A 24825-nucleotide genomic window follows, 5' to 3' on the forward strand; every position below is an offset into this window, starting at 1 on the left:
GCTGGTCTGAGCATTTCACACTAGCATCTCTAGGGTTTACAAACAAGTCTCAAAAAGAGAAAATATAGAGCAAGTTCTGTGCAAAATGTCTTGTTGATGCCAAATGACAATAAATATAATAAAGGTTAGGCGAGTTTCCACTGCCAATCAAAGATACAGATGCTTTTCATTAAGTACTTAGAGCTCTGGTTTTCATATTGGACTCTCACCTGGCTTTTATATATTGTGATTGTCTTAAAATATCCTAATGACAGCTTATTGCTAAAACATCTCCACCTTCTTATCCTGTAATAACACAGTTATTAAAGTGTTTTTAATTAGAGTGTGCTGGTGTTTTCGCCCTTTTCCAGATATCTGCCCATTCTGTAAACACTACTCGCATTTCTAGTCTTCTCCAGCTAGAAACAACCTCGCTCCACTACAACAATCTCTTGATACACTCTAAAGGTACCCAATCAGGCTATAGAGAGAACATGAGTGAACGAGCGGGTCCAACAACAGGAGTAAGCCATGAAAACCTGACAAAAAGATGACTTCCCAGCAAACAGATATCAGACATACCATTTTTTTGCGTGAATGACTTCCCCCAGAGTCATTGACACAACACCAAAGTATCTAAGTAATTGATAAACAATTAAATGACAGAAAATCTCTTGTTTTCCATTGTACTATAAAAAATATGGGAAATATGGGACAGTGTGGGATTGAGCTCTAACATTTTCTGTGATTTCACACCTTTATCATGTAGAAAAAACTTGTAATGTAAAGAATCTAAATTTATGACTAAATAAAGTAAAAAATAGAGTACACCGAGTGCGTTTCTCTCATAAGACCTTTACAAAGCTGATTTTAACCTTTAAGACCTGCATACTGTATGCATAAGTGTAAACACAGCTTTTGCATGTTTCAGAGAAAATGACAAAAACATGATTAACTAATAAATACAAGTTTTAACAAGACGTGGATTTTTATTAAGAATTATAAGTTAGAGTACAGATAAGCTGAACACAAAAAAAACTTTCCCAAAGGAAATACAAACAAAGTTGTTGATCATTGCATCAATATTTTCTCAGTCCTTGGAGATCTAAAATACGTTTAGCAAACACTTTTCAGGGTATACAACAGTTCCAGGTTCGCTCGTTGGGCAACACTCGACAGAGTCGCAGGCAGCAGCTGATGGTGGGCTCATACATCACTATGTCTGGTTCTCTCTCGCTTTTTCTTTGCTGTGCAGGACGAGTGAACAGTGAGGGTTTAGGACTTTTAGCCAGAGTTTTCTTGGTCACACAGCCCAGTTCGATAAGTGCCTGTGGAAGAGACAGAAAGAGTAAAAACACAACCATAAAAAGGGTCAATTTTTGTCTTTGATGCATTTTATACAATGTTTCCTGCAGTCTGAAGGCTAATCTCTTGGCTCACAGGTATTCTTAACAAAGTTGCAGAAATTGTCATCTCAAACTTCGAACATGTTTAATATGGGCACATTATCTATATGACAAAAAATAAGGAAAGACGGCTCTTTTATAGCAATGTTAAAACTGTGACAAGCTAAAGAGTGCTAAACGTGTAAAGACAAGTTATCCTGGGATGCACGTTTTAAGAAGTTCTTCCTTTGACCTCATCAAACTTGTCTTAACTTTTATATTTGTCATTTTTCATGTTGTGTATAGTGCCCCCCAAAAGCTGGGATGCTGCAATTTACAAATCTCATAAACTACTTCCAGCTAATTAGGTTAATGGGCAACAAGTCAGTAACATGACTGGATAAAAGAAGAGCATCTTAGAGACGCTCAGAGTTTCTCAGAAGTAGGGACAGGAAGAGGTTCACAATCTGCAAAAATAACGGTGTCTACAAATTGTGGAACAATTGAGAATGTTCCTTAATGCCAGATTGTGAAGACTTTAAATAGCTCATCATGTGCAGTGCATAATGTCATCAATCTCTGCACAAAGGGTAAAGCTGAAAATCAGTACTGGTTATCGTGTCATCCACAAATGCCTGTTAAAGCTGCATCACGCAAAGACGAAGTCACGTATGAATATGACCCAGAAATCACAGCTTCACAACTAACTTAAAATGGACTGAGAAAAAAAACGTTCTGTGATCAGATGATCACAAATTTGAAATTTCTTTTTGAAAAATATGGACGCCAAAAACTCTGGACTAAAGAGGTTAGGGACCACCTCAGCAGCTTGTGCATATGAAAAGGCAACATGAATGCTGAAAGGTATAAACAGTTTTTAGAGCAGCATCACGTCGTTTTCAGGGAAGATCTTGCATATTTCAGTAAGACACTACACTGCAGACCAGTATGGCTTCATAGCAGAAGAGTCCAGGTGCTGAACTGCCCTGCCTACAATCCAGTCTTCTCAACAACTGAAAACATTTAGAGCATGGAACCAGAAATGCAATAAAAAGAGCCAGGACTGCTGAGCGGCTAGAATCCTCCATCGGACAAGAATGGGAAAACATCCTCTCCCAAAAGTCCAGCAGTCGGTCTCCTCAGACACTAAACGGCAGCAAACAACTTTTCTGAGACTTGATCTATTTCACAACTTTAAACATTTGACACCTTTTATAGTGTGAATAAAATCTGGGTTTATGAGATTTGCAAATCATTGCTTCCTATTTTTAAAATCACGTTCTACACAGCAATTGTGTTGTGTCTGCTATTCAAAGACACAGGCATATTTTTAACATTTAGGCATGGATTTAGTGCCGCTATAAGGCTGACTGGTTCATTTTCACTACTCTCATCAGTGCACTTGCTCAGCCCAGCAACAAACTGTCACTACAGAAAGCATTTACCTGCTGAAGGAGCTGATAGAGGTCAGAAGGGAGACTGAATATTGGACGTGTATGACTCAAGTGCTCAAATAATGGAAAGTCTATTTTATCTTTAGATCCTTTAGATTTAGATTTCTAGTGTTTGTGTGTATAAAATGTTGATACACTTAGACGAAAAAATAAAAAAATAATAGATGAAGTAACAACTACTAGACTGGAATACCTGCACAAGATCCTGAACTGCCACTGGCTGCAGCAAATCTTTGTAATGCTCCACCAGCGCCTGGTGTGTCAGGCCGGGCTGAGACATGATGTGGTAGAGAACAGCTTCCAGCATGCCCTTACACACCTGCCGGTTCACCTTACCATCAACCAAGCGCCAGGGCCGGCTGATGAAGCTGGTTTCACTGGATGCAAAAAGGAGAGAGATGAAACATGGAATATTGATGAAGGGAAAAACGAAAACCTTGGTATGATTAAATTTGGTACTCACGCATCAGTATCGGGGCCTGTGGAGGAAGAGCACGCCTCATCGTTGTTCTCGTCGTCTTTCCTTCCTCTTCTCAACCTCTGCTCATTCCTGTTACCTTGTCTTCTCTCTGCGTCCGTCGTCTTCTTCCTTTCCTGTTTTTCCTCCTCCTGTATCTGCTTTCCTCCCTCCTCCTCCAATAACAACAACTGGTCTCCCCTCAACTCATCTGTCCTCTCCATTGGCCGTTCCAGTTGTTCCAGCTGTTTCTTCTCATTTGTTTCTTGGTTACTCGGCACTCCGTCCACATCCTCTTTGTCAGCGACGTCCTCTCTATCCACAGCCAATCTTTTCACCGATGGTTCTTCCTTCTCCACTTGGAATTCTCGGCTGCACCGCTTCCGTATAAAGGGGATGGTTTGCTTCTTCTCCAAAAACGGGTCTGACGCAATGGATGACTGAGACCAGTGCTTGGAGCTGACAGTAAGAAGCCATGGTCCAGCGAGCTTCATGAGCACCCAGCGGACACTGAGACTCCCAACTTTTACCACCTGGCCTTCTTCTTCCAACTCCTAGAACACAAACATGTGGCTATGAGTCACTGCCATTTTTAATACTTTTTACAAGGCGATTCCTCTGTAATTATTGCAGCTTCAGTGTTGTGTAACATTTCAACTACATATCCAGAAAATTAGAACAGACTAAAGAAACTGAATGAGGTGCTGTGGCTTTCATCATTGGAAAGAGGTGCATGATGTAAAGCCTGGCTTAGACTCCTGTGGGGAATCCTAGTAGAGACGTACAACATAACCTATTCCCTACCTAGTGTCTGGTGTTATTGCCCACATTTATGCTGGTGCATTATGTGTAATAACTGTGTCCCGGTGCCAGTTTATAGAAGGGAAAAAAAATAAATAAAATTTCCCCTCCTGGGTCTCCACTTTTTGTTCCGGTCCTTTTTTTTTCAGGAAAAACATATTTGCTTCTATTCCGATAGTTTCAACTCGAGGAATTTGCTGGCGTTTGGGAATCTTTATATTATACTATGACTACTATTCCTCATACTGAGAGAATGATTGTTATTCTCTCACTAATAAATTCAAAAACTGGTGAAAAAGTAGTGCACATAATGAACTGATGGTGCTGAACGACATGTAGTTCCATGGGGTTTGCATTTATGACATCGCTACAGTGAAGATTTCCCATTGAAGCACAATGAAAGCAGTAATGCCTAGAATTTTAAAACATCCTGGGGACGTGTCATTTTTCAGTTCCTGCAGTGCAGACACGCAAACAAAGGGAGAAATCCTTAAAGAGTCATAAGAACGATGACGAAGATCCTGTAGCAGGAAATAAAATAAAACGATGCAGAAAACACATCGTAACATAACTTAGACACCAAATCTGTTTTCTTCACCCTTCACATAAGGATGTTGCGATTAGATTTTTTTAGATTTTGATTTTTACCTCCATGTACTGCTGCAGCTTCCTGCTGCGTCCAGACTGCGGCTCCAGCAGGTTCGCGTGAGCCTCGAGAAAGTCCCAAGCATCCCAACCTCTTTCACCAGCTTCATCTAAGCTCCTCATGATCTGAGAGCACGCGTCAATGTCCCGCGGGGTGTATCCCTTTTGCTTAACAAAGCGCCTGTAACACTCCTCCACAGTGGGTGGAGAAAAGGAGGCTGAACGGACGAAGGAGGTGAGGTTGGAGGGCAGAAGGGATGGACCGCATTTTGTCAAGTCCAGAGGTGGAAAGTCTATAAATGAAGGAAACAGAAAATAAAGGATTTTATTTTTGAACACCAGACTCCGTTTGTATAAAAGTCTAAAATGCGGTGGCTCTTACTCTCTGCACTGAACAGGTTGTGAGCGGGCGTGTTGCGCAGCTGCAACCTCATAATACACGATTCCATCACAATGCTATCATTGGTGTTTAGGTTGCGCACTTTTACTAGAAAAAGAGAAGAACAAACATAAATAGAAATGCAACATCCTTTAATTTTCTTAACACAGAAAACGCCTACAAATTATATTACTAGCAATCAACTGATGCTACTGCAGGACTGCTGCTAATAAACACAATGCTAGCGACTGCTGTCCATGAGTGTGTGAAAGACCAGCTTTGGTGTTGCGTTTGTCTTCCATGTTGTTAAAACCCTTAAACAGCAATCAGAGAGGGAGAGAAACTCAATTCCACCCCAGTGATCCATTTCAAAAATGAGCGACAAAATCAGAGACAAAAAGCGTATAAAACCCAAAATATGACATTTTTTAATCTTAAGAAGTTGCTCTACTCATCTGGATTTCTTTGTGAAAAAAAAGAGGTTGTTTCTCCGAAGATTTTCTAAGAAGATTCTTGATCGAATTGTTTACAAAACAATGAAACAGCTCAACGATCACAAAACTTTTCCACCTTTGTGCATAAATTATAAGCCACCTACCTACCTCAACTCTCTTAAGACTTACAGATCGGCACGGATCATGTGACCCTGAACCCTCCTTTAGTTATACTGTCTTCTTCACTCACTATGTGTTCAGACACCACCCTGTATTCAATCATTTGTTATTATTAATCTCTGGTGTGCGTCTTTTTGTCATGTCTTTGTTCCCTCACTCCCAACCAGTCACAGCAGACGGCTGTCCCTCCAACAGACAGCTGTTGTGCTGGAGGCTTCTTCCTGTTTAAGGAAGTTTTTCCCTCCCACTGTCGCCAAGTGCTTGCTCATAAATGGTCATTTGAATATTAAGCTTTTTATTTCTATTATTGTCGGGTCTTTACAATAAAGCACAGCGACTGTTGCTCTGATTGGGTGCTATATAAATTAAACAGTTTCTCCAAATATGGCAGGAACTTCACTGAAGAGTGTGTAAACTGTTTTAGAACAAAATGCACTGACATAAACTACTTGCCACTTGCTACAAAACTATTTTGGAAGTTTGCTGACAAATTGTTCAATCAATCCAACAAACTCTCCGTTCAATCATCCACCAGGTATTATTACACAGTAAAAGGTTTCTAAAGCTTTACCGATGCCCGGGGTGCAATATCCTCGCATCATTAAGTACTTGGTGTGCGAAGCTTTTTGTGCCTTCACTTGTTGCCTTTTTTTCCCATCGTAATCGTCACCATCATCGTCATCCTCCTCTTCTTCTTCTACTAGTTCTGCCATACTGAAAAGAAAAGATTGTGACTTTTGTAAATCGGGCTACAAATAATTTTTTTATGTTATCTGTTTGTAAGCTTAATGAGAGCCCACTGTACAGTTCCTTCTAGCTAAAAACTGGATATATCTGTACAACTTAATAATAAAAACTACTTTCTGATTTTGCTTTTACTTGAATGTGTTGTCACTACTACACTTTCAACCTGCTGTTGTTTATTAACACTTCAAGCAACATTTCATGTGTGAAAGATGATGTACATATCTTAGCCTGAGATGCTTTGAAACTGTATAAAAGTCATTACGGTGCTGAATCCTTATGCCTCACCTCTTCACTACATCCTTGTCCACCAGGTTGCTGTCCACCACCACCATCTGTTTAGGTATGGAGGCGTACACATTCAGCAGTCCTAGAGACATCAGGCTGAGCGAGACCAGGCAGGCTCCACCCGGGGACTGGAGAGAGAACTTGAGCATGTCCGACACATCTGGAGGCTCGTCTGAAGCTGGAGGTACCGCGTTTGACGTGGCCGACACTCCTGGAGCCTCTTCACCAGATCCAGATGTGGAGCTGTCGTCAGGCTTTTTCTGCTCGTCCGGCTTGCTCGAAATATCAGCTTTCTCGTTGTTCGTGTCAGCGTCCTTTAAACTCTCGTCTCCTTTAATTTCACCTTGGTTGTCATCTCCTTCCTTTGTGGTGACATCTTTTGCTCTTTCCGGCTCACTCGCTGGTCCGTCAGCTTCTTTTCCTCCATGTTCTTTACTTTTGGAGCCTGTTTTTGTCTCCAGCACTTCCTCTCCATTCTGTGACCTGTACTCAGTTTCGTTGTAGAGTGCGATGATGGGCCTGTCATCATGTGTGCCATTGTCAATTAGACTCCTTAAGAAGCGGAAGGAATCGGTGCACAGGGAATGAGGAAAACGCCATGAAAAACACCTATAAGGAAGGAGAGGGAGAGGGGTGGTGAAAAACTTCAGGGGGCAGTAAGTAGTGCAGGAAGAATTCACATACTGGACTACTGGATTTTTATTTTATTTTTATTATTCTGTATCCACCTGTACAGTTTATGGATGCAGCTTATTAACCAGGCTTGCTAGCTTTAGGTGAATATCTTGAAGCTTTACCATCTTCACTTGTTTCTAGGAATCCACCACATAATAAAAAGGACCTGACACCGGACACAACTGGCTAATGAATCACTCTGGATTTCCTGTAAGCAGTCAAACAGAAACAAAGGGCTGGAAGGTATGCTGATCCCAGGGGCACCCCTTCCTAAAGGGTACTTACCATAACATAGTGCACATAACTATTTGTCATGAAAGCCTTTGTGTGAGAAATTAAAAAAAACCAAAGACTTCTAGGTTTCTAGACGAGTTCTAGCAGTTACAAAAATCACCTATAAGTGCTACTTATGAGTGGCTACAGCTCTATTCCAGCGAATTAATCAACTCATTCATTCAGACATACAGTACATTTGGAAAGTGTCCATTAGTTATATTGTAGTTTCTTCTTCCTTTGTTTTGAATACCTCGCCACTTTTGATGAGCAAACAGTGGAGTAAATAACATGTGGAGGACAGAGGAGGAGCCCTGGGTTACCATGGTAATGAAACAGTTAGTAAAACATTCCCACTCCGTTCTCCGTAGTGTAGAACGTTCATTCCCGACCAGCTACCAGGATCGAGTGTTGTTTCAGTGTGCGAGCGTATCATTTCTCAATTGGTCGCGTACCTGAAGTAGGACTGGGACAGCTGGTAGGACATGGGCAGGATGGGCAGCGCTCGGTTCTTCTTCGGCCCAAACTGCTGGCTGATACGCCGGCGGTTGACCAGACCCCTCTTCCTGCACTGTATGAAGACTTTGCACAGAAGCTCCTGGTCATACTGACTGTACAAGTGGAAGATCTACGACAGAAGTGAGACAAATAATCAAAGGACTGAGCCTTAAAACATGACACAGATCTACTTATTAAGGGAATTTAATTCTATATAAAGCTTGATTACACTTTTTAATGATTTTTTTGTTTGAAGACATGAATAAAAAAATATTCTTTACAGATAAACTTAGTTAAAGGGAGATTTTATGGAAAAAAGGACTAAAACTGAAGGTTGGATGTACCTGAAAGGATCTGGAGGTTTTCATTTGATTGTTGGTCATGGCCAGAGTGCTCTGGATCAAGTTATGTAACACTACAGAATGAATGTCATCTGTGCTGCAGTGGAGACACACAAACAAACAATCACTTACTGCCATAAACATTCACATTCTAATGTAAAAATCTTAGATAACCTTACCTGTTCAGAGGGTCTTTGTATGGGAGCTTTTTCCCGCTGTCTATTGCAGAAACCTTAAACCTGTTTAAAAAAAACAAACACTTAGTGTTAGCTTTACACTTAGCACATATTGTATGTCAGCACATGAATCTTCCAGCTTTTTACCTCGAGAAGAGCTGCTGTTTGGTGTCAGGGATGATCAAATCATGAGCATTGACAATGGAGCTGAACTTCTGTCTGAGCAGCCGGATATACTCTGAGAACACTTTGGCACAATCCTAAAAAAGCACAGACAGAAATATTACACTTTCAATTCACTTAAATAAAGAAAATGGAAATAAAAGAAGAACGGCAAACACATACCTCTGGTTTTTCGGGATCAGCAGGTTTCTCCTTCTCCAAAAGAGTCATCAGCGACTTGTCCTGGTACACTTCAGCCAGGCAGATCCTGCAGCAAAACTCCACGAGTTTCACAAATGACTGGATTTAAAAGTATGTGTTTCTGTGCTATGTGCACTCACCTGTAGTTCAGAAGCGTCTGAGGATTTTTCAGGATGTATCTTGAGCGACGTCCAACGGCAACTGACGTTTTATCCGATGATATCTCAAACTCTGCGTGGAGCAGGTCTCTCACCACGCAGTGAGGTACAAACTGCCTTTTTAACTGCAACACATGACGTAACGTGCAGCATGTTTAGGAGGAAGTACGTGCGAGAAGGTGTAAAATTTAAAAAGATGATTGAATTTCTGTGCGTACCTTGCTGTTGAGCAGGTCCGCAGCCACACAGCAGAGCATCACCAGTGAGTCTTCCTGTACAGTCCAGTTGACTCTTTGTCTGGTCATCCGTTTCAAAGCCTGGTGGTCCGTCTCATCGTGTGCAGGAGTGCGTTTCTTGGGCTCTTTGATTATGAAAACACATGTTTTTCCTCACATCCAGCAGACACATGATTTCATTTTTAGGTTAAAATGGACACTTTGTACCTTTTTTCTTCTTGCGTGGAACTTTGACAACATCTTTCTTGCTTCTCTTCCTCTTCTGCCCCTTTCCTCCAACCACCCGCTGGTTTCTGGATGCTGGTTCTATTCCCACCTGGTTATCAGTGAATAAGAATACAAACAATAACCTCCAGACAGCCTAAATAGATGTCTTTGAGCATTGATCAGTATCTAAATAAGAAGAAACAACACCAGGTAAATAATTATGTTGTTTATTATATAATAAAGGCCCACATTATGATTGTACTCTCAATTTGATTAATAAAACACATACTAACCTTATGAGCTTAATTAAACATACCTGCTTAAAAGCTTCTTCAACAAAGTTAGAATTATTACTTTCTGTTAGGGTTGTGACGTACTAGATTATTAGACCAAATGTTGCACTGCTGCAACAGCGTTTCTATTCTTCTGCACATCCCATTACTATTAAGACTTGGCTGAAGACCAGAAACACCCCCACGGTTCAACAGCTTCCTCAAATTGTATGTCGGAAAAGAAAACCTCTAAACATTGTTCATTTTCTGCAGGCAGGATTTAATGCAGGGCTGTTGAGGAGCTTTGAACTTATTTAATAGACATAATAAACTGGAAGATGAGCTAAATAGAAAATCCCATACCTGAACTTTTTCTGCCATCGCTGGCCGCTTGGATGTGACATAACGCGGTGTCGCTGTACCTCCTGTTGTAGAGATTTGTGGTTAATATAAATGTAAAAAGCTCCACAAACAGATGTGACATAGCTGATCACATGAAGCGGACAAAAGAAAAAAAAAAAAGAAAAAAACAACAACTCACCAGCTTTAAGCGCAAATCTGAGAGCATCTTTACTCAGGAGGCTCTTTAGTCTGGTTTTGTTGTCCTGTGCCTCTAAACCAGATTGCCTCTTAAAAACAAAAAAACCCAACATGTCAAAAAATGCCAGCATGCATTCAACATGCACATGACTATCTGTATTGCATACTGCGTTTGTACCATGTTAACAGAAAGCAGCTGATTGGTCCAAAACCAGTTGCGTTTAAGATGACCAAAAAATTCAGAGTCCAGTCCTCCTGCTCCTTTACCGTCTCCTGGTATCAATCCGTCATCACACACTTCAGTACTGCCCCTGTGTGTGTTTGACAGATGCACATTCATCAGAGTGACTTTAAAACACTGCATATGAAAGGTTTCTGTGCTACTGTAGTACTGTAACTGCTCGAGTTAAAGTCAGCTTTAATTGAAAACGAGAAATGGAAGAAAAGAAGCACAGTGAATAAGAACCCAGCCACACAGGAAAATAGGTGCTCTCTGACTGGCTAACAAGTGGCTGCCAGGAGTCGCTAGTGTGAAGCTGGTTGTAAAGTGGTATACGGTTGTTAGCAGCTCAATAGTTTGCATGAAAGCTGCCAACTTGTCTGCAAACACTTGCAAACTACTCACCAAGTAGTGAAGTAAAACTTTACATTTCTTTTGCCTTCAAAGTTGGCTGCTGTGGTAAGGCACAACTTTTACTTTAATAAGTCACAACGCAATTTATGATGCAGCACCCTCTTTAAAACCGATTTCACTCGACGACAGCCAGGAACCTTCATGTCGTTTTTTTTCCTCCCTTGCAGCCAGAGGGAGAGAAATCATTACACACGTACTTTAGCAGGTACGCCAATCCTGCGAAAACGTGGCGTTCTTGCACAAAAGAAGGAGTCGTTTCCTCATCAGTGGTGTTCCTCTTACAACGAACTACCCCTAAAAAGAACATTTTCAAACAGGGACAGATTATTATTATTTGAATAATTGCCAGAGCAGTGCGTGCGTTTTATGGTCATGTATGCACGTACCCAGTGGTGTATTGAGGCAGACGCACATCAGGTCAAACCAGTACTTTTCCAGGTCATCAGCAGTGTTGAAGACGTAAGGGCGCCTTTCAAACGGTTTTTCAGGGCACTCTGTGACCAGCCAGTAGTGAGGCTCGGTGTTGGTGGTGTCAACAATAGTAGCATTACGTTTAAGATACACAAACACCTGGATAATTGAATGGATAAAGACATATTAATGCATAAAAATGCTCCTGAGCAGCTACATTTACAGCCATTGATAAGTAAGATTTTTGTGAAGATCAAGCTTTTTTTACAACCTTAGAAAAAACCTTAAAAATCAAAAACATGTATGTCTTGTATTCCTTTTAATAGTCCTCGTACACTTACACGTACTTTACTGTTTTAAGGTTTTGTGTACCTGGTCCTTCTCCATGAACTTCTCAATTGGACCAAACTGCAGCAGACCCATGTAGACCAACTTTAGCAGGTTTTCATGAAACACAAAGATGTACTTCCTAAAATAAAAAAAACAAAAAATTGTCCATAAATGCTCACTTTCAGGTCCCAGATGTGGCGTGTTACCGAGAGGACAGAATGAAAATCACCGTTTATAAAGCAGCTGTCTTCTCATTCGTGCAGGCAGCGCTCTCACCAGATGATGTTGCTTTACAGGATCATTGAGATATTCCTCCAGTCCTTCCACCTGCGGGCACAAGTTAGCAGTGTTAACTCAAAAGAATGGGTCGTTCTAAAGAGCTCACTGAATTTGTGCACGGCACTGTAGTGGTACAAGTGTGTTTAGGAGCACAGCATCTCAGCCATGAAGCAACAGACCACATAAAGTCCCAAACTGGAGTTTAGCCAAGTGCTGAGATGCACAGTGTGTAAAAATCACCAGCACTCTGCAGACTCAGTAAGCACAGAGCTCCAAACCTCCTCTGGCATTAACATCAGCACAAGAACTATACTTCCGTCCATATAGTGCCTCTAAAAGAACAATAACAGGGCTGATGTTTGCCACTTGAAACTCAGAGAAAACTGAAAGATGGGATGCTTTTAAAATATGTGAGCACATCTTTTAGTATTTACACAGTATTAAGGTAACTGATCCACAAATACCTAAACATTGCACTATATCTGCTACAAAATGAGTTCAAACTGAGAAAATCCGCACATATCTGCCACAAAGTTGACCCGTTCATCTTTTCAGAGAAAACATATTTTATATATTTTCCACTCCACACTAGCCAATGAACTGCATGGCCTTTTTTTTTCCCCAAAACAAAGCTTCACACTCACCTTATAAGTAACTTGAATAATTTGCACAAAAACAGAAAGAGGCAAACAGAGGAGCAGGTCGCCCACCATCGCCCAGCCGCTGCTATACTCCTTGTGAACACGGACAGGAGGGATGAATCTCTTCCAGGAGTCTTCATCGAGATAGACTATCAGCATCACACAGGAAATAAAAAAGGTGAACCAAGGACATTAGCTGGGAAAAATGCAAAACTTCCACACCCCTGTAGACAGAAGCAAGCAATCCAAATGACATTTTCATTAGAAATGCAAGTATACATAAGGCCGTCTCACCTTTCATGTCAGACTGAGAGCAACTATCTTTTTGCTCCTCTCCTTCATCACCAGATGCCACTTCCATGTTAGATAAGCTGGAGTCTGCACTTTTCCGGCCGTCACATCCGGTGCCAACACTGTCAGACAACGGTGTTGGTTTGTCCGCAGGTGTAGAGCTTTCTGCTTCTTTCAGATCCTGTTGTGCTTTGCTGTCTGCGGGTTTGGCAGCAGGATCAGAGCCGTCTGCGCCGCTTGATGATTGACTGGTTGAATCAGAGCTGCTGCAGTTGTGTTGGAGCGGATGCCCATAGATCAGGTACCAGAGGAAGGTATGCATCATGCGTAGACGATGCATTTTAGGCTGGAAGCCATAAGTCTTACTCAACCCTGGAACTATTTAAAAAAATAATAATAATAATAAAAAAGTGAGTCAAACATTTACTGGTGCCAGATCTGATTTAGTATACACAATAGCGTGATCTTAGCATGCCTGCTCAATTTACTGAATTTAAAAGTGTTTTTAGTCTCTTCTTATTTTTGACCATCTGATGAACAAAAATGTATTTTATGGTTAATTGGCCCCTAATTAACAACAATAAACCAAAACAAATGTAAAAAAAACAAACGAAACATCCACAATTAATACATTCCCTTGTTAGAAGAGTATTAAGGAAATCATGAAAATAATGTTTATTCTGCCAGTTTGATATAGAGCTTGAATCACATGATTGACCCACTGGGAGAAACTATTCGTTTTTTCTCATTTCTGTTCTTGGGAATAGAAATCTGTGGGAAATTAAAGTTGTCTTTTTGTTGTGGTATAAAATCAAAAAACAACCTCTTGTGGGCTTGAAGTCCGGGTCGTCATCGATAATTGCTTTCTTTTTGTCAGCCTCCTTTTCTTGTTCTCTGGCTCTGTCTTCAGCATGACTGAGGGACAGAAGAAGAATACCAAGGGCACAACAGGCATAAGCCAGTGAAACACAGAAGACAACACAGAAGTTCACATTCTGGTAGAGAAAGATCTGAATACATAAACACAGCAATCAGGCAGGCCGAGTGATCATTACCAAGATCAGAAGTCCATTTAAATCTCTTCACATGTCAACAAACACCGGGTAACAGTAAAGGCACTGAGAACTAGGGATGGGTACCGGCACCGGTTCTGACATAAACGGTAGTAACCAGACCGAAAAGCAGCGCACATTTCGGTGCTTTATTTCGGTGCTTTATTTCCTGAGCTGTGATACACTTTAGATTCTAGCCAATCATTTTAGTTTCCGAGGATAGTAGGCGGGTCCAGGTACGTACGTTCTTTTAGAGCAGAGCTACAGATTAAAAATGCCCAAGGCGAAGCGGTCAAAAGTCTGGCTGTACTTCACAGCAAAATATGCAAACTCAGCAGCCTGCAACAAGTGCTTTAAGCTGATGCTGTCAAAGGAGGTAACACCTCAAATCCGATGAAACACCTGGCGACGCATAGCGTTTTTTTTAAAAGCCAAAAAATGCGCCATATTTGATAGCTTGCTGCGAGACCTCACACCGGGCACCGGTATCGGATAAAACCTAAACGATACCCATCCCTACTGAGTACTGTGCAAAAGTCTTAAGTGAGCTGATATTTCTTTGCATTTTGCTTCTATTGTTCTCCAGACTTTCTGAATATGGTAAAATGGATCTTTCAAAGTTTTCCTTTAGACATGGCTGCCTTTTTGCTCATTTTCTCTTAACACTCAAGGAAAAAGAAGGCATCAAACTCAAGGGATGAACCAGTGTTGTGTCGACACATAACAGATAAATTAGCAAAGAACCAATTTCTTCTACAATCTTTTTTAGTTGTATCTATGGGAAACACCACTTTCCTCAGTTTCACAGCCATTAAATGGTGTTTTTGAGAGCCACCTTGTTGCTGCAGAGCATTAGCTGAAAATACCTCGGCTTGGTGTGCAGCATGTCCTAAAATAATTTTAAAAAACTGGACAAGTGGAGGACAAAAGAAAAATGAGGGTTACCCTAAGTAGACGTTTAAGGGGAAAAAGGTCAAAAGGAAAGGGCGGGAAGACTAAGATACGCCAAATTACACACGAACTGGACTGAAAATCAGTGGCAACGGGTCTGATGGAGTGATGGATCTAAATTTAACATTTTTTGAGGCAGCATTTCAGCCTGTGGTGATGGGATCTCTTCAAAATTGATGGAATAATGATCACTAATCATCCAATCTCATCATTGTTCAGAAACACACTGACACCTGTTTTAATAAAGCACTGCCCCTACTTTCCATTTTCCTGGTAAAATATTTTTTTAAAAATGGAGGAGTCACGTAAGACATTAGGACAGTTTAAAAATGTGACTTATCTTTGATTATGTGCTCACCGTAACACTGCTGAAGAGCTGGAAATTCTGAATCGGACCTGCTCAATAACCTGTGCGACTCTGTCATCGTTGGGCTGAATGGACGGATGAACAATCATTTCAACCTACAGGTGCAACAACAGACAAACACATCAGGAGACTTTATATACGACTCCATAAAACTCCCATCTTGCCTGTATAGAAAGGCAGAGCAGATGTGATGTGTTCACGTACCTTCCTTGTCATCCCATCCTGTACAACAGTGGTCGTGTATATTTTAAGCAGGCCTTCTCTAGCGAGACTGTGGACGAGACGTACGATAGTCTTCTTGCAGCACTTTGAACTGACACCGTCCTGTTTCTCATCATCATTGATCATCTTCTGCAGCCTGTGGAAAGCACAGCACGCTCACACTCTCTTACCGTGCATCAAAAACACTTTGAACTTGAACAATTGAGATTTCAGACAAACTTACTGGAAAAGACCTTCTATGATTCTGAAGTTGCAGACAGCCTCAACTATCAAGTTCTTCCTCCTTAGCAGGCGGTACGTCTCGTGAGACCTCTCCCGAGTTATGCTGGCTTTTTTTGGAGAGGGGATACTTTTAACGACCACTGTGATGGGTGCCGCATTATCAGCTGCATTTGGTGTCTCACTTTGACGCAAAGAGCTGGCATCAGTTGAACTGGTTTCTTCCTTTTCCTCAACCGGAGCTTTGTAGGAGAGAAAGGAAATTTCACGGACACATAATGCACGTCATCATCATCCCAAAGAAAACTATCAAAGTTATTTCAGTAACAAACAAAGAAAAGCCATAAAAGGAGAAATTACAATTTGGCAGATGTTTGGTTTTTAAGGGCTATAAATAAACTGGTAGCACTTTTCTTTGTTAGCTAGGTTTCTGCACCAATTGTGCACCAATTGTCCAAAGCGCACCTGAGCAGGACTTTCTGAATCACCCAACAAAAAAACTCCTCAGGCTGGTTTTAAAGCCCAACCTCACATGTAAATAGAAAATACTTGAAAAATGTCCTGAACTAACAGTTGGTGACCCCAGCTGCACTTAGAGAATGTGTTTCTCCTGCTTTTGACACTACGCCATCAGATGCATATTTTTACACTTTCATAACTGTGACTACATTTCTCTATAGGGAATGTTGTAATTATGCATACATAAGCGCATTTAAAATAAATGCATTATAATAGCAGGAGCACAGAAGAGCCCAAACAATTTCTTAAAACTGGATCACCTGACTCTGCACCTTCTGTCACCTTCTTTCAGCTTTATAGTGAAATTCTGCTTCTGCTTCAATGTCTACAAACTTTTTTCATCTATACTGTTATTCTTTATTGATTTCATCGCCACCCTGTGGCTCATTTGGAACCATCTCAGACCGCTTTACCTGGATTTGGGGAACAAAAACAATCAAACAAAAAACCCCGGTAAAATCCACTTTAGGCTTCCGTCTTCAGTCTGCTTGTTAGCAGATCACCATGTTTGCTATAATTTCCAATTACAGATGCTTGTTGAGTTTGTTTGCAGACAAGTCAGCGTTTTCCATGGAAACTAGTGGAGAAACCTGCTAACAATCAAAGTGATCGCAAGGAGGTGTGACCAGTGGTTGCCAGTAACTATACGCAGACAGCAAAGCAAATCTAAATCAAAATAAATATTTACTCGATGTTTTAAGTTTTAATTCAAATGCACGTGTTTGTAAATAAGTATTAGTTTGATCTTTCTCCAACTAGAAAATAAACAAAAACATTTTTTACTTTATTTTAATCTACAGCCGGAGCTCTTCAGGTTAACATGTGGGAATTACCTGTCACAGCACCAGACACTGAGTCGGGTGTCCCGTGAGTCGCAGGGTCGCTGCACACTGAAGTTTCACCTGAGAGGTTCCAAAAAAACAAAGAAAAGTTAAAAACTCATCAACATTAAGAGGTTATGATGTAGATTTTACCTTATAGAGATTTAGTATCTATTCTGAAATCAGCAAAGGTGTAATGACTGCTCACACTCGGCTGGTGCACTCTGCATGACAGGAACGTCAGGCTGAGTGTGCTCTGCTGTCACGCTGCCATTTTCCCCCGTTGTCTCTCTCCTGGCTCCTGAGTTTCCATCCAGCCCTTCCTCTCTTGAATTTCCTTTCCCGTCTTCAGATGTCTGCCCCTCTTCCTCTGCCTCTTTGCTTCTTCCCTTGACTTCTTTTTTATTCTTCTTGGCTCCAGGAGTTCTGGAGCTTCCTTTCACTGGCGCCTTTGACGATGACGGCGTTTTAGGGGAGGTCAGTTCTGCACTTGACGTTTGAGGTGCGGAAGAAAAGAGCAGCATCTGCCGCTCCTGCTCTTTAGCGAACAGCTGGAGTTGATTGCTACTGCCGACACACCTGCCAAAAGATGTGAGCAAAAGATATTTTTTACGGCAGGATTTAGTGCAAAGTGGCGCAAAAATAGGAATTTAAAAAGGTATAATTTATGTATTTAGGGTTACAAACTTATGGCTGATGAATTTTGTAGTCCTCTGCCGACCCTCATCTTCCATGAATCCCTACAGAGCGAGGCACACACACACACACACAAGTGAAAAACAGAAATTTACAATGTAAAACAAAACTAAGCAACACTAAACGACCCACTGCTTTGGTAGATTGCTGCGGCATATCATTTCCTGGTATGAAAAGTCAAGACAATGCTGAAGTGCCGGCTTATAGATCTATGACCTCATTAAATAATTTCCTGATGAGTTTATGATCGCAGTCAGTACTTTGAAGTTTTATTGAAAACAACGCGATATTCAGTTTGTAATTTTTGTTCCTCGCTTGAATCAAGAATGAGATCGTGGACACCAGTGGCAGAAAAGAGTTTTCTCCAGTGGGTGGCTGTCCTCTGACTCAGAGACAGGGTGGGGCATCATTCGAAAAGGGCTCAGAGCAGCTGCTACTCTTTGGATGACAAGCAGAAATGATCCTGGGCTGGCAGTTGTGATGTCAGGTTTGGCATTTGCCGTTCATGAGGACGAGAAGAGCTGATATAAAAAGGTTGTAACCGATAGTTTCGGATGCTCCCAAGGAGTTACTTCAGAACATGGACCTGCATATTTAATTTGACACAGATTTTACAGCCCAGGGTGGGTTCCTAATGCCTGTGCTTCCTCTCACTTGTGAACCGACGACCTTTCGCGTGTCAGAGAAACAACGGCAGAAGAATTAGAGGTTAAGCAGGGACATTTCTAGCACCATAAATATATATACATTTTTAAAAATAAATAAAAACTGTATCAATCTATCAAGCAGATAATAATAAGGGCAATTAGAAACTGCTGATGGCACTAAAGGCCAAATCAGAGAGCACCAGAGGCAAGATTGTGTGCAGAATTTTGGGAAAACTTGGGGATTTACAGTTTGTAGCTCACCACAAATATTAAAAAAAAAAAACAATAAAAAAAGGAAAAAATGAAAAAAAATCAATTTAAATAAAGATGCAATCCTCCAATCTGACACCAAATAAACTTTCAAGTGGTAATCTGATCGTCAGCACATGTGCCAATAATAATAGCGTTAGGAAGGACGTTGTTTGTGGCGGCTGACCTCTGGTCATGTGGGTAGGAAGCCGAAACACATCTGACAATTGAGTATACCTCCAAATAAGCTATCCTGGTCATCATTACTGCTTTTTCTATTTTTAGCCTACGCACATCAATCTTTTTTTAAGAGAAGGACAAAAAGAAAGAAAGAAAGAAAGAATAAAAGCATCTGCCCAGACGTCACCTTGATCAACCCATCTTTCTCTAGCCTTCGCCAGAGCATGCGAGCTTCCAATTTGCTGACGTTCAGTCTGAATGCAATATCACGCTGGGGGATGCCCTTAGTGCCAGAGGATAGTACTGCGTTACAAGAGAAAAGGCAACAGTTAACACAACACTCGAGTGTTCAGCTGATTACGAGTAAGACAAACAACTTCCTGTGAGACTGAACAGAAACAAAGTGGTTTGAAGGTAAAATGCAGCCTTCATTAGAGAGTGCAGAGAACTGCAGTCTGTTCTTAACTGTCCTGCTGCACTTTCTTGAGTTATGAGGACTAGTGATGAACTTCAGAAACAACAATATTTGTTGCCTTATTTACACCTCACTGTCTTCATGGAAAGAGACGACATAAGAATGATATTGTACATTTCACGAGAAGATTACGCTTTAGCACAAAATCAAACTATTAATAACAAATTAAGTAGTAACAATTTATAATGCAAGGAAAAAGGCCTGAAGGAGAATTAGTCCTCTGCACCTTTGGACACTGAAAACATGGTTCAATGTGGTGAATGTCACCATGGAAACCGAGGTTTCAATCCTCCGTAAAAATGAAATCTTATTTTATCGCAGAAACCTTAAAAAAAAAAAAGACCAATATTAAATATTGCATGAGATTTTAACTGTTGTAGTAAAATTAACAAGTTAAAAAGAGCTAAATGTTTAAAAGGGGTAAAAGCCCTCTGCTCTTGGCTCAGTACAGCTGTGATCACACTCAAACATCAAAGCTCAAGTCTGCACCTTCATGCAACGGTTTGGAGCACAGAGAGAAAAATATCGCTGTGTTTACGGAAGTGTTAGCTTTTACCAGTAAAAGCATCAAGACTTCATTTTTCTTTTGTTTCTTAACTTGAGGAAAAGATCAAACATACTGATGTGATAGGCCTGTGTTAACAGGTCCTTCTCCATGATCCGCCCCTCTGTAAGCAAACCCCCTCTTCCTGCTCCACCGTCATCATCCTCGTCTTCATCGTCATCGTCATCTTCCTCAGCCACACCCTTCTTTATGTATGGCTTTAACAGCCTCACACAGCGAACAGTCACTTTGGAGCCTGAGAAATAAGTAAAGCAGTGTACTCTTTTTTTTATGTTTAAATTTTAGTAACGCACCAACAAAAATTTAATTTTGAATACTCCAAAATCACTTCTTCATGGCTCTTTACTTTAGAAAGTCAAGCAGTGACAGAGTTGTTTTTTACCTCAACACTAAACATGGAATGAAGACTTTTGCCAGGCACTGAAGGCCAGGCAAAAACGTGTGCATATACATCAAAATATCTGAGAAACTAAACACACAGAAGCAGCAACTCTGTAAACTGCACATAAAGGACAAATAAGACGTTGATTATATCAAGAAGCAGTTGAGTCATAAGCAATTTGTGTCTGATTTCTTGTCTTTCTGATAGGTCATTAATATCCAAATCAAGCATACGTTGTGGTGCACTCATGCACTGTGAGGCTTATGTGGTTTTTCAGTGTTGCGTTACCATTTTTGTTGGTGCGAGGTCCAGCGCTGGGGTCCAACTCCTCCAAAGGGAATCGGCAAGACTCGATCAACTTGGATGCTCGCATGTACTTGAATAGACGCGAGTAAGTCCTGTCGTCCACGTTCTACGAGAAAAACAGACAACTTTCTACCACAAGCAGAAGGCTAGACAGACAGGAGCGACAGAAACTTGGAGGGATACTCACAACATGTTCTCTGAGCATGATAACTGTGGAAAACTGATTCGGACACTGCTGGAGAAAGTTGGACGTGACCTCCATCAGTATATCATACTTGGTCCTCCTGAAAGACAAAAACAGGAAGCAGATGTGATAAAGCCAACACGCAGATGGATGCACCTAAATTTTAAAGCTGCAAAAAGCGTGCACAGATTTAGGTGGTATCTTTATTGCTGAGGTGACGTGCATAAGACAGACTCTCAACTCGGGGTCCAAGGACAGACGATGTTTTATTTCATGCTTTTCTTTTTCACTGATGATGCTAAACCGACCATTCCCGTTTCTGCTTTTGATGAGATAAAATGTGAAACACAGAGCACAAACATACCTGTTTACATGGAAGCGTTTGAGCAGCAGAAGGATGGAGTGCTGCTGCTGTCCGGTCTTCATTCGCCTGACGTAGGACTGCATGGTGACCAACTGGTATCGGACAAGAGACTTTCTGAAGTAGTGAAACTTTCGGGCATCCACCCTGCTCAAACACAACACTGACTGTTAGAAGGAGGACACCTGAGTGCAAGCCAGTCTGTAAAGGAAGCACAGAACAGCGATGGAACCGTGCTAAAGGTGGGTATAAGTGTCTCCTACTTGAAAGAGCCTCCATGTAGATCCCTCTGCAGCTCTCCTTGCCATCGTGCTCGGCCCACTCTCTCCAACACGCAGTAAGAGTCGCTGCCGAGTTTTACATCAGGATCGCTCTCGCTGCCGATCAGGGCACGATATCGCAGACACTGTGATGCCACGACAACCAGCTTTCTCCCGTATCTTAGAAGGAAGAGAGAGAGAAGAGGAGAATATGTTACTGAAAGACTTTGAAAGCACAATAAAGGACAAATACATTTGTCATACATAAAAATTGCATTTTATTGATGTTTTGTAGGCATAACCATGTGATGCTAACTTTTCTGCCACTTAGGTCCTGTCTGCAACCATCTAGCAACCACCAGTCATGTGGAAAAATTAGTATTCTCCAACAGGTTGGAAGTGGTTGCTGCAGGAAAATCATTGCCAATGTCCCAGTCATGCAGGCCTGCAGACCAGTCGTTGCCCCTATGGCAACCACTTGTCACTAGGAAATCTAATAGCAACCAAAACAATCAATAGGAGGTTTTTGAAACAGCACCTCTGATTTCACACAACGCCAACCATTAGCAACCGGTATTATTAATCACATCCAATATAGCAGGCAACTCTGAAGCACTGTGCACGTGACATTGCATGAGAAATCTTCAACAAGCAGCATATTTAACCAGATTTAATTCCAGGTAGGGTTTTGTCAGTATCAGCGCATCTCTACAAACCTTTCCAAAGCCTCGTTCAAGCTGACCAATGGGGTCAGCGGGGACTTGGAGCGGACTTGCTTTGTGACGTCTTTCCTCGTTTTGAAGAAGGCACACGAGCCCTGAATCCCATCTTTGTTTTCTGGGACAACGTCGATGGGGTAGATGTCTTTGGGAGTGTCCGTAAAGCTGTCAGTCACTTCGATGCCTGTCTCTGCATCAATGTCCTTAAACCTGAAAGAAACAAGAGCAACTCCAAACATAAGGAGATGGCAAAATAACACATTTATTGCATTAAATTTCAATGGTAAACTTGACCCTGAAAGAAAAATGCTCTTACAACTACTACTACCTCTACAAACTAAGGTGTAATATTAATAACTATCTATATTTACACTAATAAAAACAAAAGAATTCACTTCCGTTCAACCAGAAGAGCAATAGGAAAGTCCAAAACCTATGTTAGGATGTCCACAAAAAGAGTTTACTTTACATCAGAGTTGTCAAACAAAAGGCTCGGGGACCAGAATAGGCCCACAAAAGATTCAAATTTGGCCCACTGGACATCTTCAAAGCAGGGAAGGCATAAACCTTGGATGTTTTGAGTTTTACAGGTTTTCCTACTGATAATCACCTCCACCATGGAAATTCATACAACACCGAGGTAAATAAGAAACAGATGAATGAAGAACGGAAAGCTCTTGTTTTAAAACTAATGCAGAAATTTATAATTAATTACAGGACAGCCTGTGCAATTAATTTCTTACAATGAAGGAAAACTGAGTTATACTGTTCAAATTGCACTTTTGTTCTTATATTAAGATATCTCAGGGATTAAATGTGTAATTACGCTTCTTTACAACAACAGAAAAAGGAATTTCACTGATTCGGCTCACTTAAGGGGGCCATGGTCGACCGTGGCTCAGGGGGTTGGGAAGCGCATCTGTAACAGGAAGGTCACCGGTTCGATCCCTGGGCTCTCGGTCCTGGTCGTTGTGTCCTTGGGCAAGACACTTTACCCTACCACCTACTGGTGTTGGCCAGAGGGGCCGATGGCGCGATATGGCAGCCTCGCTTCTGTCAGTCTGCCCCAGGGCAGCTGTGGCTACAACCGTAGCTTGCCTCCACCAGTGTGTGAATGTGAGAGTGAATGAATAGTGGAATTGTAAAGCGCTTTGGGTGCCTTGAAAAGCGCTATATAAATCCAATCCATTATTATTATTATTAATAAGATCAGCATGGATTGGATGCGGTCAATGGTGCAAAATGACTTTGACATTCCAGGTCTACTTGCTTTTAGGTAAAGAGCGCACAGCTAAATGTTGTTTTTAAAGGATCAGTCCACCACCAGTGCTATCCAGCTGATGTTTCAGGTCACTAAAATCTCAGGACTCACTGATGAGGTTAAGATAACTAATCTTTTTCTTTTGGTCGAACAAAAGAAATCAGTGGAGGATGACAACAAAAGCTTGAGAAATTTACAGTGGGAGATTTTCTAAGACAGATGCACACAGAGGATTATAAAGTGCAAGAGTTAAAGTGTTAAAGTGTAGGAAAACAACACCCCCACTCAGAAAATAATGGTTCCGCCTGTCTGTGAACCATTGTGACAAATTTGAGGATTTATTTACTTGTTGTGTGGAAGCCTGCTGTTTGTTTTAACTGTGTTAAAACTGTGAGATCCCTTATGATATCTGTGAGGATGAGAACGTCACCTGTCGATCAGCACGACATCCTCTCTCTCCTCCGGGAGCTCGTAAAACAACAGCTCGCTGTTGATGACCAGTGACTTCCAGATGAGCTCCTTGGTGCAGTCGTCGAGCTTGAGGGGAAACCCGGGCTGCCTGTCTTCCAGTCGTATCCACAAAGTCGGAATGGTTATCCCGTCCAGCCCTTCCAGAGCCACTTCATCCACAACTATACTCAGCTGATCCATTCCGTGCTATTGGCTAGCTAACATGCTAGCTAACCGGCAACTATCCTGCAGTCTGTGCGCGCGCTACAGACTCGTAAAGTCACGGGATGTGACCGGAGAGCTCGCGGGCTCAGATATCTGTGTTAGTGGCAGAATAAATAAAAAGATTGATTTAAAAAGCATTACTTCTTACTTCTACTACGTCTTCCAGCTAGTTTGTGTCCGTGTACGTCCCTGCGTCATATTTAAACTTTGACCTCACGTTGCGTGATTAGTTGGGGGGAAATGAAATCCACCAGGGGGCGTACAGGTACAGTTTCTGAATGAGCTTCATCGACGCACTGGCATATTTTGAAAAAGGCAAAAATTAAAATAGAATAACTCGAAAACATATTTGCTTTACAGAAAAGTGAAAATTTGACAATTATGTTCCCATTTAAAAAATATTCTGGTTTTATGTTGAGCCCTAGCATTTTTTATATATTTGACTATTTTGTGTAATCCCCCCGCCGCCTTTTTAAGTACTGGTGCTAGTAAATTTTGAGGTATATTGTATATTAGCCATAATTGAACCTATATTGTCCTCTCACCCAGTTGGACAGTTTCCAGATTTGAACGCCTTGAAACAAATTTCTGTCTGCTTCACAACCCTTCCCAGCGGATGTCTGCATATTAATCAGCATATTAA

At 41.3% G+C, this 24825-nt stretch overlaps 1 protein-coding gene across 1 annotated transcript; it reads right to left on the bottom strand.

Annotated features, from left to right (window-relative positions):
• Positions 1-960: 960 nt before the first annotated feature.
• On the bottom strand, positions 961-24395 carry gtf3c1 (general transcription factor IIIC subunit 1). The gene is made up of 39 exons (XM_087841594.1): positions 23938-24395; positions 22244-22456; positions 21531-21707; positions 21271-21414; positions 20910-21006; positions 20705-20828; positions 20090-20269; positions 19182-19297; positions 17910-17962; positions 17431-17801; positions 17235-17303; positions 15887-16124; positions 15646-15799; positions 15433-15536; positions 13895-13986; positions 13075-13449; positions 12784-12929; positions 12090-12187; positions 11903-11999; positions 11506-11689; positions 11317-11413; positions 10664-10796; positions 10487-10574; positions 10309-10370; positions 9674-9782; positions 9449-9591; positions 9213-9355; positions 9055-9139; positions 8857-8969; positions 8713-8772; positions 8537-8630; positions 8150-8322; positions 6747-7355; positions 6286-6428; positions 5104-5208; positions 4725-5014; positions 3282-3829; positions 3012-3195; positions 961-1307 (listed from the first exon to the last, which is right to left on the bottom strand). The coding sequence occupies exons 1-39, from the start codon at positions 24156-24158 to the stop codon at positions 1110-1112; spliced, it is 6630 nt and encodes a 2209-aa protein (XP_087697720.1). The 5' UTR covers positions 24159-24395; the 3' UTR covers positions 961-1109.
• Positions 24396-24825: the final 430 nt, after the last annotated feature.

Source organism: Neolamprologus brichardi, chromosome 6, assembly GCF_056152115.1.
Source record: "Neolamprologus brichardi isolate AB-2024 chromosome 6, ASM5615211v1, whole genome shotgun sequence".
NCBI classification, from domain to species: Eukaryota; Metazoa; Chordata; class Actinopteri; order Cichliformes; family Cichlidae; genus Neolamprologus; species Neolamprologus brichardi.